The 15,912-nt window shown below is 37.8% G+C and overlaps 1 protein-coding gene across 1 annotated transcript in view; it reads right to left on the bottom strand.

Annotated features, from left to right (window-relative positions):
* Nucleotides 1–333: 333 nt before the first annotated feature.
* ube2l3b (ubiquitin-conjugating enzyme E2L 3b) overlaps nucleotides 334–15,912 on the bottom strand; it is a 34,590-nt gene continuing 19,011 nt past the window's right edge. The window contains exons 3-4 of the mRNA XM_061980471.2: nucleotides 13,767–13,953; nucleotides 334–1,245 (exon numbers count right to left, since the gene is read on the bottom strand). Of these exons, the coding sequence (XP_061836455.1) occupies nucleotides 1,091–1,245; nucleotides 13,767–13,953 (342 nt within the window). The 3' untranslated portion in view covers nucleotides 334–1,090. The remainder of the gene's footprint in view (nucleotides 1,246–13,766; nucleotides 13,954–15,912) is intronic.

Genomic DNA, 15,912 nt, shown 5'->3' with positions numbered 1-15,912 from the left:
TGTGACAGGTGGTGACAGTACACCTACTTTGAGACAAGAGCTGTAGCTATGCATGTTGGTTATGGTTTCAATTCATATCCAACGACTTTTTACTGTCAATAGGGCTGCTGAGTTTAATTTTTTAAAGTTTTCTGCTGGTGGTGTGCCTCGGGATTTTTTCAATGAAAAAAATGTGCTTTGGCTCAGAAAAGGTTGACAAACACTGACTTATAGTTACGAGTAATCTAGTGATGAAATGTTGGAGTGGTCTAATGAAAAGGAGTATTTGTACACATTATAGTCTTGTGGTCATCACGAGCTGAAGTGCGTGGCGGGAGTGAACTAGCAAGCAGACAGTTTTGCCATCTTTATTCGGATCGGTTACACGCTGCCCTCTCTCTCCGGTCGGAGGTTCCGAGGCCATCTCCCGGTGAGTCAACGGGCCAGACCGTCCTAACGTGGTCCGTGTTTGTCAAAGAGAGCACTCCCAATTAAACAAGCAGGCAGCTCCTACTTTGTCACTTTTATATATCCAAATGCAAATTAAAAGAGCTCAAGTCTTTCTGAGCAACGTTTGGGTACAACTACTCAAAAGGCATAAAAACAGGGCTCCCCTGCCCTGGAGACTTGGTCTGTGACGAGTACAGAAGAAGGGTTCTATTCACACACGTGTGGTTACAAAGTGGCCGAGGAGCCGTGAGGGAGCGTTCTAAGAGTACAGTGCAGGTCTACAAGCAGGAGGGGGGACATCTTCAGTCTGCAAAAAACAAACAGCACGATCGCTTCTTTGCCGAGGTGGCAAAGAAAACCAATAATCCACATTAAAAAAAATGCATTTACTTTATGGAGGGGGAAAAGCGAAGAGAAAGGACGACTTCTATCCGACTCTTCATGTGAGCATCTTGTTACCCTAACTTTATTTTCCATTTGGACTGACAGCAGAAAGAAAGTGAGGCTGTGAAGACGGAGGAGGAGGACCACCAGCGCGTGTCAGCCATGGGAATTAGGAGAGCGAGACGGGAGGTGAGACCTTGGGAGGTGAGACAGGAGAGGAGGTAGGAGAGGAAGTAAGGGGGAGAAAGAGACGGAGGGCTAAACGCTCGTCAGGTGATCAGTCCATTGGCCGCTTTTCACCGTGTTTCTTTGTAAACTCTTCAGCATTCTTCAAGAATTTTTTACGGTCCTTTGAGTATTCTTCTGCTAGGTCTGCCCTCAGAGGATGTTCTGGCTGAGGATCATTGACCAGTGCGATGAGGGATTGAATAACTGCAAGACAAAACACACACACTCAGTCATTGACCTTCTGGAAGACCACTTTTCTTTCAATATAACTACACTCATTTATTTGATGTCAATATACTCTCTACTTTAATACAACTACACTCATTTATTTTATGTCAATATATTCTCTACTTCAATGCAACTACACTCATTTATTTTATGTCAACATATTCTCTACTTCAATATAAATACACTCATTTTATGTCAATATATTCTATACTTCAATATAATTACACTAATTTATTTTATGTCAATATATTCTCTACTTCAATATAACTACACTTGTTTATTTTATGTCAATACATTCTCTACTTCAATATAACTACACTCATTTTTTGTCAACATATTCTCTACTTCAGGGGTCACCAACCTTTTTGCTCAATTTACCTTTAACTCTATGTTGTTATTAATAATTAATGATATTTATCTTTGTGGAAACACTGATCATCTTAATGATTTCTCACAATAAATATATATAGAAACAGATAAATATCAATATGCAACACTTTATTTTTATTTTCTCTAAGTGCACATTTTTCAAATTGAACATTTTCAAATCATCACTTCTAAGACAGTCTTGTGAAATAACAATATCCCATTTTAACTAGCTAGCCACTAACATTTTTTAACAAATCATAAATTACTTTGCACCATGTTTGTACAAATAATAACTCATGTAAAATACAAAAGTCAACTCTCAAATTTTTAAATAAATCATGTCACACTTTGAACTGGACACCAAATCTGGTATCTGTTTCTTTGTCAATTAGTGGGAAGCCTGGCATTGCAAGCTGTTAACTAGTGTGTTGTACTCTGGTGTGTAACTTGACACTGCAACTCTGAGTGAGTCTTGCAGATGTGCATCAGTGAGGTGTGTTCTGTGTTTGTTCTTGATGAAGTTCATGTCAGAAAAGGCTGATTCACAAAGATAAGGTGAACCAAACAGGCTTGCAACCTTCATAGCTGCTGCGCATACACCACTGTACTTTTCTGTGTCAACAAGGCACCAAAAGTTTGGTGCAGCCTGGTGGGCTTTGAGGTGGAGGGCATTTTGCATTGTTACAATTTCAATCTCCACCTGTTCAGCATCCAGGCTGAATGTTGCACTTAACTGCTCAGCAATGCATGATATGTCCACGTTCATGAAAGGATTAGAAATGAACGACACACATGGCTCAAGCTGATCCAGGTCACAAAACCTGTTCTCAAACTCTTGCCCAACTCTGTTTATGACATGAGAGTACTTTTCTGCAACTTTGTCAAAAGCCTCAGATTCTACAGATTTTCTAGATTTGCCAGAATCATTTTTTTGAATTTTAATCATAAGTTTGAAGAAATATTTCACAAATATTCTTTGTCGAAAAAAAAGAAGCTAAAATGAAGAATTAAATTAAAATGTATTTATTATTCTTTACAATAAAAAAAATAAATTGACTTGAACATTGATTTAAATTGTCAGGAAAGAAGAGGAAGGAATTTAAAAGGTAAAAAGGTATACTGGTATGTGTTTAAAAACCCTAAAATCATTTTTAAGGTTGTAGTTTTTGTCTAAAATTGTCTTTCTGAAAGCTATAAGAAGCAAAGTAAAAAAAATAAATGAATTTATTTAAACAAGTGAAGACCAAGTCTTTAAAATATTTTCTTGGATTTTCAAATTCTATTTGAGTTTTGTCTCTCTTAGAATAAAAAATTTCGAGCAAAGCGAGACCAGCTTGCTAGTAAATAAAAACGTTTTAAAAAATAGAGGCAGCTATTTTTAGAACAGGCCAGCGGGCTACTCATCTGGTCCTTACGGGCTACCTGGTGCCCGTGGGCACCGCGTTGGTGACCCCTGCTCTACTTCAATACAACTACACTCATTTATTTTATGTCAATATATTCTCTACCTCAATATAATTACACTCATTTATTTTATGTCAATATATGCTCTACTTCAATAGAACTACACATTTATTTTATGTTAATATATTCTCTACTTCAATATAATTACTCATTTATTTTATGTCAATATATTCTCTACTTTAATATAATTACACTCATTTATTTTATGTCAATATATGCTCTACTTCAATAGAACTACACATTTATTTTATGTTAATATATTCTCTACTTCAATATAATTACTCATTTATTTTATGTCAATATATTCTCTACTTTAATATAATTACACTCATTTATTTTATGTCAATATATGCTCTACTTCAATAGAACTACACATTTATTTTATGTCAATATATTCTCTACTTCAATATAATTACTCATTTATTTTATGTCAATATATTCCCTACTTCAATATAACTACACTTGTTTATTTCATGTCAATATATATAGAGCATAATATATATGCTCTACTTCAATAGAACTACACATTTATTTTATGTTAATATATTCTCTACTTCAATATAATTACACTCATTTGTTTAATTTATGTCAATATATGCTCTACTTCAATAGAACTACACATTTATTTTATGTTAATATATTCTCTACCTCAATACCACTACACTCATTTATTTTATGAATCAAAGTTGACTTATCTAGCCCTTAATCACAAATGTCTCAAAGGGCTGCACAAGCCACCTGTTTTATGTTCATTATATATGTTATGTAATTTATCCTCTGCTTCAACAGGACTGAAGGTGGAAAAGTGTTATACAAGTATAATCTATTTGTATGTATTTGACCTCAGTGTCAGTATATTTAAGATGCAGATGATAGGGGGCGCTAACACTCATTTATTGTAAGCTGAGACCACTTTAATATTTTTGCATGTAATTGCGTCTAAATACTTACATGTATTAGCTTCATGTGTGGTCAGGTAATGATGGCACTTTAGCTATCCGTGACAGTAAATTTCTATCACAACAACGTGACTAACAATTGGACCGGTCGTGTATGTGCATGCGCTCCGTGTGTGTACGGACAGAGGTGAGTGACAAGTCTGAACGCCAGACAAACTCCTCAGACCAAGGAACAATTTTCATCCCATCTAATTGGTGATTGTGAAAAATACACATGATAAATATATGTTGTGTTAAAGCAATAATGGTAAGTAAGAGAAGCTAGCTGGTTGTGCTCTGTTGTAGTTTGTCTTAAAAAAATGTAACTTTGAGAAAACATATATATACAGGACTGTCTCAGAAAATTAGAATATTGTGATAAAGTTCTTTATTTTCTGTAATGCAATTAAAAAAACAAAAATGTCATACATTCTGGATTCATTACACATCAACTGAAATATTGCAAGCCTTTTATTATTTTAATGTTTCTGATTATGGCATACAGCTTAAGAAAACTCAAAAATCGTATCTCAAAAAATTAGAATATTTCCTCAGACCAAGTAAAAAAAAAAGATTTATAACAGCAAAACCAAATCAAACATTTGAAAATGTCAATTAATGCACTCAGTACTTGGTTGGGAATCCTTTTGCACGGATTACTGCATCAATCTATGGAGATGATGATTTCATTTTCCAGCATGATCTGGCACCTGCCCACAGTGCCAAAACCACCAGTAACTGGTGTACTGACCATGGCATGACTGTCCTCGATTGGCCTGCCAACTCCCCTGACCTGAACCCCATAGAGAATTTGTGGGGTATTGTGAAGAAGAAGCTGAGAGACACCAGACCCAATAATGCAAATGAGCTAAAGGCCGCTATTGAAGTATCCTGGGCATCCATAACACCTCAGCAATGCCACAGGCTGATTGCCTCCATGCCACGCCGCATTGATGCAGTAATCCGTGCAAAAGGATTCCCAACCAAGTACCGAGTGCATTAATTGACATTTTCAAATGTTGGATTTTGTTTGGCTGTTATAAATCTTTTTTTTTTTTTTACTTGGTCTGAGAAAATATTCGAATTTTTTGAGATACGATTTTTGAGTTTTCTTAAGCTGTATGCCATAATCAGCAATATTAAAATAATAAAAGGCTTGCAATATTTCAGTTGATGTGTAATGAATACAGAATGTATGACTTTTTTTTTTTTTTTTTTTTTAAATTGCATTACAGAAAATAAAGAACTTTATCACAATATTCTAATTTTCTGAGACAGTCCTGTATATATATATACACACACACACAGTATATATTTATGTATGTATATTTATTTGTATATGTAAGACTAAAAATCTGTGAGAACTGTAGTAGCCTGCCAAGTGATCAAATAACTGTCCCAACTTGTTGCCGTACTTTAAAAATATCATCGTCTCTCCTGATTTATTCCTCTACTTGCTCATTTCCTCTTCTTGGCTGGTTACTCTCTGTTGTAACTCGGCTCCTGTTAGCCTTCTGTTGGAATGTACAAAGTGTACATTTTTTACCTGTTTCACTACTTCATGTTTAGCGAGCATAGCTCGTCCTGTTCTCCTTCCTTCTGTGTGTGTGTCCGCACTAACCCAGCTAACACGTAACATTCAAAGAATGTGAGCTAACAGTTCTCTCATGGTTGGTTGGAACCAGACCTACAACTTAGGTTTTTCCATAAAATTTTTCATTGAAAAAATAAATCCCAAGGCCAAATGTTAAAAATGAAACTCGGTAGCCTATACTGACAATATGAAGTAGTTCTCATTAAATACCTGACAATTCTTCGATATGAATTTAAACCATAACCATTCTCTCGTCTCAAAGTAGACCTACAAAGAGTATTGCATGGTCACTCGGTCAATCTCCAGACCGCAGACACTCAACAACGGCACATTGTTTGCGGATTATAGTTATTGGTTAGCAAAAAAATATTTTTTTGACTACCGTAATTAGGTGAAATTGCATACATTTTGTTTTTAGAATTTAGAGCAGGGGTTCTAAACTATTTGACTTCGGGGCCCAACTTTTTCACATCAGAGGGACCCGGGGCCCACTCAAATATTAACACTGAATTAGTCTTCTTACTCTTGATTTGAATCATGTTCAATAATTATATCAAACCTAGTTTACATCCTTGTCAAAGGATATGGAAGCATGTGGGTAATCACTAGGGGTGTAACGGTACACAAACATTTCGGTTCGGTACATACCTCGGTTTAGAGGTCACGGTTCGGTTCATTTTCGGTACAGTAAGAAAACAACAAAATATAAATTTTTTGGTTATTTATTTACCAAATTTGTAAACAACGGCTTTATCCTTTGAACATTGGAACACTATAATAATTCTGCCCACGTCAACATTAAACTGCCTAAGATGTTGCTCAGATTAAATACAATGACAAAACTTTTCTTCTACATATAAAAAGTGCAACATTAAACAGTTTCAAGTCAACTCATCATGCTTAATTTATTACAGCATTTGGGAAGCCTGTAGTTGATTTTTATTATGTAAATGTTATATTTTTATCAACATGTGATAGCAGGGACCCTGCCATTCAAAACTAGGCTGCTCCATTACTAATGATTAATGTAACTATAGCTGAAAAAATGGTACAATAGCATTAGGAGAGACTAGTCATCCCTGAACACCATGGAGTTCATGTAGGCTTAATGATGCAGTTACATTATTATATCAACTATCAGAGACAGAAACTCTTCATTTAACATACCGTATTTTCCGCACTATAAGGCGCACCGGATTATTAGCCGCACCTTCAATGAATTACATATTTCATAACTTTGTCCACCAATAAGCCGCCCCGGACTATAAGCCGCGCCTACGCTGCGCTAAAGGGAATGTCAAAAAAACAGTCAGATAGGTCAGTCAAACTTTAATAATATATTAAAAACCAGCGTTCTAACAACTCTGTTCACTCCCAAAATGTACGCAAATGTGCAATCACAAACATAGTAAAATTCAAAATAGTGCAGAGCAATAGCAACATAATGTTGCTCGAACGTTAATGTCACAACACACAAAATAAACATAGCGCTCACTTTCTGAAGTTATTCTTCATTCGTAAATCCTTCGTCTTCGGTGTCCGAAGTGAAAAGTTGGGCAAATTTACGATCCACTGGCAGATGTTGGCGTCGTCTGGCGCTGCCTCCTCGTCTTAGTGAAGGTGTGTTCGCCTTCTGTCTTCCATTGTTCCCACGCAGTTAGCAGTCTAGCTTCGAATGCCCTGTTGACACCAATATCTAGCGGCTGGAGGTCTTTTGTCAATCCACCCGGAATGACGGCGAGTATTGAATTAAGCGCGTAAGCGTGTCTCTCAATGTGCTGTTATGAGCTAGCAAATATAACAACTACACTACCCAGCATGCAACGATAGTTACGAGCATGCGCGGTAGCCCTGAGAAGTTCCCACGCAGTTAGCAGTCTAGCTTCGAATGCCCTGTTGACACCAATATCTAGCGGCTGGAGGTCTTTTGTCAATCCACCCGGAATGACGGCGAGTATTGAATTAAGCGCGTAAGCGTGTCTCTCAATGTGCTGTTATGAGCTAGCAAATATAACAACTACACTACCCAGCATGCAACGATAGTTACGAGCATGCGCGGTAGCCCTGAGAAGTTCCCAAGCAGTTAGCAGTCTAGCTTCGAATGCCCTGTTGACACCAATATCTAGCGGCTGGAGGTCTTTTGTCAATCCACCCGGAATGACGGCGAGTATTGAATTAAGCGCGTAAGCGTGTCTCTCAATGTGCTGTTATGAGCTAGCAAATATAACAACTACACTACCCAGCATGCAACGATAGTTACGAGCATGCGCGGTAGCCCTGAGAAGCGTTGTTGTATGCTGGGAGTTCGAATGTGGTTATGAGCACGCTGTGAGAAAACGTTGAGAACTCAGTTAACACGCCTCGTCTGCATTATTTATAATTAGACAGACAACACACTTAATAGGAGCCATTTTGGGGTCTTTACATAAACACACAAATGGAAATGAAACGTCACATATCCCAGCATGCACCGCGCGCTTCTTCTACGGGGAAAAAAGATGGCGGCTGTTTACCGTAGTTGCGAGACCTAAACTTTATGAAAATGAATCTTAATATTTATCCATATATAAAGCGCACCGGGTTATAAGGCGCACTGTCAGCTTTTGAGAAAGTTTGTGGTTTTTAGGTGCGCCTTATAGTGCGGAAAATACGGTATTGTCCTTTTTTGCTGCTTCAACACAGCTGAATCAACACAGAAAAAGGCCAAGTGAAATAACAGACAGACAGGGCTTTGCTGTCCGTAACACACACACACACACCGCAAAATGAGCTAACGTTATGCTAAAAGCTAATTAGCCTTCACCTCAAGCCAGGACTGCGAGCGAGCTGAGCTGCAGTTTATATTTCTAGAAGGTCCACGGGCTTACCTGCTAAACGCTAAGCACTAACTACATGCGCTCTGAATACACACTGCTGATTGGCTGTTACCGCTCTGAATACGCACTGCTGATTGGCTGTTACCGCTCTGTTTGTAACCAATCAGATGGTTGTGTGGGTGGGACAATGCTGGGTGCTGTGTAGAGGACTGACAGAAACAGAGGCAGAAGGAAGCGGAGGCGGCTACTAAATATGTTCGTGTGGAAACTCGTTCGGTACACCTCCGAACCGAACTCCCGTACCGAAACGGTTCAATACAAATACACGTACCGTTACACCCCTAGTAATCACAAAGATTATTATCAAGGCTTAGGTCAGGCTGGTTACAGAAATAAATACTAATCAAATATAGAAGGGTTTCATTAAAACTGACGAAAAATACACGTACATACAATTACACAGATTACATAAACAATAATGTTTTTTAAATAAACCGTCAATAAGATTTAGGTGCAAATGAAAATACAGCTTCACCACTTTAGTCATAATTTTTGCGCTTAAGAAACTTCTCTATGACTTAATTAATATGACTAATCAAATATAGAAGGGTTTCATAAAAACTGACGGAAAATACATGTACATACAATTACACAAACAATAATGATACAGTCGTGGTCAAAAGTTTACATACACTTGTAAAGAACATAATGTCATGGCTGTCTTGAGTTTCCAATCATTTCTACAACTCTTATTTTTTTGTGATAGAGTGATTGCAGCACATACTTGTTGGTCACAAAAACATTCATGAAGTTTGGTTCTTTCATGAATTTATTATGAGTCTACTGAAAATGTGACCAAATCTGCTGGGTCAAAAGTATACATACAGCAATGTTAATATTTGGTTACCGTATTTTCCGCACTATAAGGCGCACCTAAAAACCACAAATTTTCTCAAAAGCTGACAGTGCGCCTTATAACCCGGTGCGCTTTATATATGGATAAATATTAAGATTCATTTTCATAAAGTTTCGGTCTCGCAACTTCGGTAAACAGCCGCCATCTTTTTTCCCGGTAGAACAGGAAGCGCTTCTTCTTCTACGCAAGCAACCGCCAAGGTAAGCACCCGCCCCCATAGAACAGGAAGCGCTTCTTCTTCTACTGTAAGCAACCACCCGCCCGCGTAGAAGAAGAAAAAGCGCGCGGATATCACCGTACGTTTCATTTCCTTTGTGTGTTTACATCTGTAAAGACCACAAAATGGCTCCTACTAAGCGACAGGTATCCGGTTCATGAAAAGACGCAATCTCTCCATCCGCACACGGATTACTATTTCACAGCAACTGATATTCCTGTGAACCGCACTGTGGATACAACGGGAGCACATACGGTGAATATTCGCACCACAGGGAATGAGAAGTCATCCTTCACTGTGGTTCTAGCTTGCCATGCTAATGGCCAGAAACTTCCACCCATGGTGATATTCAAAAGGAAGACCTTGCCAAAAGAGACCTTTCCAGCCGGCGTCATCATAAAAGCTAACTCGAAGGGATGGATGAAGAAAAGATGAGCGAGTGGTTAAGGTAAGTTTAAGTTTACGCGAAGAGGCCGGGTGGCTTTTTTCACGCAGCTCTGTCCATGTTGATATACGTATGTTTGTGATTGCACATTTGCGTACATTTTGGGAGTGAACAGAGTTGTTAGAACGCTGGTTTTTAATATATTATCAAAGTTTGACTGACCTGACTGTTTTTTTGACATTCCTTTAGCGCAGTTAGATGCGGCTTACAACACGGGGCGGCTTATAGGTGGACAAAGTTTTGAAATATGCCGTTCATTGAAGGCGCGGCTTATAACCCAGGGCGCCTTATGGTGCGGAAAATACGGTACATGTCCCTTGGCAAGTTTCACTGCAATAAGGCACTTTTGGTAGCCATCCACAAGCTTCTGCTTGAATTTTTGATCACTCCTCTTGACAAAATTGGTGCAGTTCAGCTAAATGTGTTGGTTTTCTGACATGGACTTGTTTTATTCAGCATTGTCCACACGTTTAAGTTAGGACTTTAGGAAAGCCATTGTAAAACCTTCATTCTAGCCTGATTTAGCTTAATTTTTGTTTCATTCAAAAAATGCGAGTTGTAGAAATTATTGGAAACTCAAGACAGCCATGACATTATGTTCTTTACAAGTGTATGTAAACTTTTGACCATGACTGTACATGTTTCTTAAATAAACCATCAATAAGATTTAGGTGCAAATGAAAATACAGCGTCACCACTTTAGTCATCATTTTTGCGCTGAAGAAACTTCTCTATGACTTCAGCGCCAGCCTTCTTCTGTTTGCTTGATATTGGAAAAGTGTATTACAACGGAGAAAAACAGATATCTTTTGGCGGCTCTCTTGGGGGCGCTCGCGGCCCAACAATGGTTAAGAAACTCTGCTTTAGAGAATATTAGCATTTATGAACCATTACTTTTAACTTTAACTAATAATCAATGTTTTGTTTTTTGTTAAATCAACATAAACAACACAATATACACTTACAATTAGTGCAGCATCCCCAAAAAACCTCCCTCCCACATTTACACTCATTCACACAAAAGGGTTGTTTCTTTCTGTTATTAATATTTTGGTTCCTACATTATATATCTATATATATCAATACAATCTGCAAGGGATACAGTCCGTGAAGTACACATGATTGTGCGTGCTGCTGGTCCACTAATAGTACTAACCTTTAACAGTTAATTTTACTCATTTTCATTAATTACTAGTTTCTATGTAACTGTTTTTATATTGTTTTACTTTCTTTTTTATTCAAGAAAATGTTTTTTATTTATTTATCTTATTTTATTGTATACATTTTTTTTAAAAGGACCTTATCTTCACCAGACCAGGTTGTCAATGAAATTAGATTGTTTAAAGGGTTCTTAAAACCAGGTCCAGTCCAGATTATGTCCAGGTCGGGCTCAGCAACACACACCTTCATTTATGTACACTCAAAATTAGGGAACTCAACAACAGATTGCATATAATCTGTGAACAAAATTACATTTTCAAAATAAGCATTTATATACAGTCCAGATTATGTCCAGGTCGGGCTCAGCAACACACACCTTCATTATGTAAACTCAAATTAGGAAACAACAACAAATTGCATATAATCTATAAACAAAAATTACATTTTCAAAATAAGCATTTGAGGACTTCCCATCTTTTTTTATGTTTTTTGGCATCATTATCGGTTTCAACCATATAACTTTCTAAAGATAAAAAATATTGAATAATGTTTTAAAGAAAGTACATTATTTTTCGGACTATAAATCAGGTTTTTTTTCATAGTTTGGCCGGGGGTGCGACTTATACTCAGGAGCGATTTGTGTGTAAAATTAACACATTACCGTAAAATATCAAATAATATTATTTAGCTCATTCACATAAGAGACTAGACGTATAAGATTTCATGGGATTTAGCGATTAGGAGTGACAGATTGTTTGGTAAACGTATAGCATGTTCTATATGTTATAGTTACTTGAATGACTCTTACCATAATATGTTACGTTAACATACCAGGCACGTTCTCAGTTGGTTATTTATGCCCCATATAACGTGCACTTATTCAGCCTGTTGTTTACTATTCTTTATTTATTTTAAATTGCCTTTATCTCTGTTGTTTACTATTCTTTATTTATTTTAAATTGCCTTTATATCGGTTGGGAACATCTCTGCGCTGCTGACCCGTCTCCGCTCGGGATGGTTTCCTGCTGACCCCACTGTGGACTGGACTCTTACTGTTATGCTGGATCCACTATGGACTGGACTCTCACAATATTATGTTAGACCCACTCGACATCCATTGCATTCGGTCTCCCTAGAGGGGGGGGGTTACCCACATATGCGGTCCTCTCCAAGGTTTCTCATAGTCATTCACATCGACGTCCCACTGGGGTGAGTTTTTCCTTGCCCTTATGTGGGCTATACCGAGGATGTCGTTGTGGCTTGTGCAGCCCTTTGAGACACTTGTGATTTAGGGCTATATAAATAAACATTGATTGATTGATTGAAATGTCTATTCTTGGTGTTGGGTTTTATCAAATACATTTCCCCAAAAAATGCGACTTAATACTCCAGTGCGACTTATATATGTTTTTTTCCTTCTTTATTATGCATTTTCGGCCGGTGCGACTTATACCCCGGAGCGACTTATCCTCCGAAAAATACGGTAATGCTAAGTGAATATCTGTTTTTGGCCTTAAAAATAAACCTTTTACCAAGTACTATAATTAAATTGACTAAATCATGACTGTCAATGAACTCTCCTAAAATAACAGAAACCACATCAAGTTTCATAAACAAACCAATCCTTAAACACATTTTTTCAACTTCCACCCAAAACGAAGACACAATATGACAATACCAAAACAAATGCAGGGTGGATTCAGACTTCTGACAACAAAATCGGCAATCATCCGACTCTGTCACATTCCATAGTTTTAAATTTAATTTAATTTGAAAATAACGATTTTGCACATCGATAGTAGTTTTGTAGATTAATTTGAATATTGCATCCCACGGCAACGGGCAGTCAAAAAAAACCTCCCATTTTCCATATGTGTTATATGGGGCAGCCTTTAAAGATTTCTTTATTAAATACATTTTTTATATTTTTATATTTATTTTAGTTCCTTTTTGCAAACTAGAATTTCTTATTAGAGGTTTACAAACTAATAATTTAGTAGTTCCATAATTAATTATTTGTTTCCATCTTTTCCCAATTACTCCAGTTAGTTGATTAAATGAAAAGCTTGAACAAGCATCACCAGACATAGTTGTAAATTCATCATACTCTATAATCTTACCATTCTCATTGATAATGTCATTGACAAAAATGATTCCTCTTTCAAATGTATTTTTCCAAAAGAAAAGCTTTCCATCTACTACAATATTAGAGTTCATCCATATTGTCTGCTGCAAAATGTCATCTCTTTTTTCTGGCACATACAATTACAAACACCATCAAGAGTGGATTGTTTCCTTTATGAACCCCGCCATGTTTCCCAGCAGACTCTCTACATAAAGAAAATGGGAGGGGATCACTTGTAAAAACGGATACAATAATAATAATAATCGATGTTTGGACATTTGTCCATCAATCCACAAATCCATCACGTTGTAATCGTGATGCATCTGAGAATCAATCATTTTTCCCACCTCTAGTACTAAACTCACATGGGTAAATATGAAAATATTCTCAAGTTGTCAATAGTAATTCAATTTCTGTCCTCCAGGGGCTTGATGACAGAATCACATGCATACCTTGGTCAGTTTTGGTGGCTGGTTTCCAGTTCTCTGCACTGATCACGGGCAAACACACCTGGCCCTTCTCGTCGATGTTGGGGTGATAGATCTTTGTTTTAAATGTGATCTTGGGAGGCTTGAAAGGATACTCGGTGGGGAAAATGATCTCAATCCTGAATGCGCCTTTGTCGTAAGGAGGGTTGTCCTAGTTGCAGAAGGAGAGGATTAGCAGAAGGAAAGTGACGCCACGGGGATGTCAGAGCAGGAATAAAAGGGCTGTGTTTCATTCAGGGTCTGCATACTTCTCCACACTGTTTGTGTCACATGTTCACAGCTACAATAATGTTGCAACGTCGGCCGTCCAGGGCCGTGAGAGTACCATCCTGTAGAGGATCTACCGAATGACTAGAGATGAGGTTGCAGGTTTGAAAGCCATCAGTCATGCTACTATAGGAGATCCATTTCACTCATTCAAACATTCATCTGGATCATTTTGTGCTTTCCTGAAAATGTTCACGTACATGGTCCATCAGGCTGGGTGGAAAGTAGAGATCGTGTCCCTCCGATTCATTTCAAAGGTCTACATAAGCGCTAATAACGTTAGGCATAGACAGGTTACCGGTTTTTAAGTCGCCGTAGAATGGAAAAACCAGCTGACTTTACATGTTTAATTGTGTTTCATTTAGAGATGTCCGATAATGGCTTTTTTGCCGATATCCGATATTGTCAAACTCTTAATTACCGATTCCGATATCAACCGATACCGATATATACAGTCGTGGAATTAACATATTACTATGCCTGATTTTGTTGTGATGCCCCGCTGGATGCATTAAACAACGTAACAAGGTATTCCAAAATAAATCAACTCAAGTTTTGGGAAAAAAATGCCAACATGGCACTGCCATATTTATTATTGAAGTCACAAAGTGCATTATATTTTTTAGCATGCCTCAAAACAGCAGCTTGGAATTTGGGACATGCTCTCCCTGAGAGAGCATGAAGAGGTTGAGGTGGGCGGGGTTGAGGGGGGTATATTGTAGCGTCCTGCAAGGGGTTCTGGGTATTTGTTCTGTTGTGTTTATGTTGTGTTACAGTGCGGATGTTCTCCCGAAATGTGTTTGTCATTCTTGTTTGGTGTGGGTTCACAGTGTGGCGCATATTTGTAACAGTGTTAAAGTTGTTTATACGGCCACCCTCAGTGTGACCTGTATGACCAAGTATGCCTTGCATTCACTTGTGTGTGTGAAAAGCCTTAGGTATTATGTGATTGGGCCGGCACGCAAAGGCAGTGCCTTTAAGGTTTTAAACCTTAAAGGCACTGCCGATAAATGCTTTAAAATGTAATATCGGAAATTATCGGTATCTGTTTCAAAAAGTAAAATGTATGACTTTTTAAAACGCCGCTATACGGAGTGGTACACGGACGTAGGGAGAGCACAAATAAACTTTATTTGTGCTCTCCCTACGTCCGTGTACCATAATTTCCGATATTACATTTTAAAGCATTTATCGGCAGTCCGATATTATCGGACATCTCTAGTTTCATTGTCAGGCATGTGAGCAAAAGAGGGACATTCCTATCGGCAGGAAGTGCTGCCACGCAATATTTTTGAAGATCAAGACTACATTTTCCTGCTATTGGGTGAATTTCTACACTATATTTGACTTTAAATGTATTATCTACCAACCGTTTGGACAATGTAGCACACAATCTTTACTAGATCATTTTCTAACATTATTACCATTAAAAAATATCAAATTCTTGAACAGGCATGCCAAGAAGTCAGGAAATGTTTCCCATTTGGCAACTCTATCCTGTAGCCACGCCCCCTCGGGTAATACACTTCCTGTGTTATGGCCTCTGTTTACATAAAAAATATACCTTCTGGCTGGCAACTAACAAATACTCTACAACTACAGAAGTGTTGGGATTGTAATCATCCAAATATGACTAGCAGCAAAGTAGAGAGCCATCGACATAGTGGATTTTAGCGCCAACACAGGTGACAAAAAGTAAGCTAGCTAGATGATGCTCACTAGCGAGCCTGTTTTGGCGCCTATGTCGTCTCCCGGTCCTGCATTTAGGTAAGAGGAAAAGCGAGGACCTGCGGCTGAGGCCACCGTTCAACACATTTTGTTCAGATCTAATTTTTTAAAATAT

Source organism: Nerophis lumbriciformis, linkage group LG20, assembly GCF_033978685.3.
Source record: "Nerophis lumbriciformis linkage group LG20, RoL_Nlum_v2.1, whole genome shotgun sequence".
Taxonomy (NCBI): Eukaryota; Metazoa; Chordata; class Actinopteri; order Syngnathiformes; family Syngnathidae; genus Nerophis; species Nerophis lumbriciformis.
Note: the sequence above shows the minus strand (reverse complement) of the source record. Positions and strands in the feature narration are given on the sequence as shown.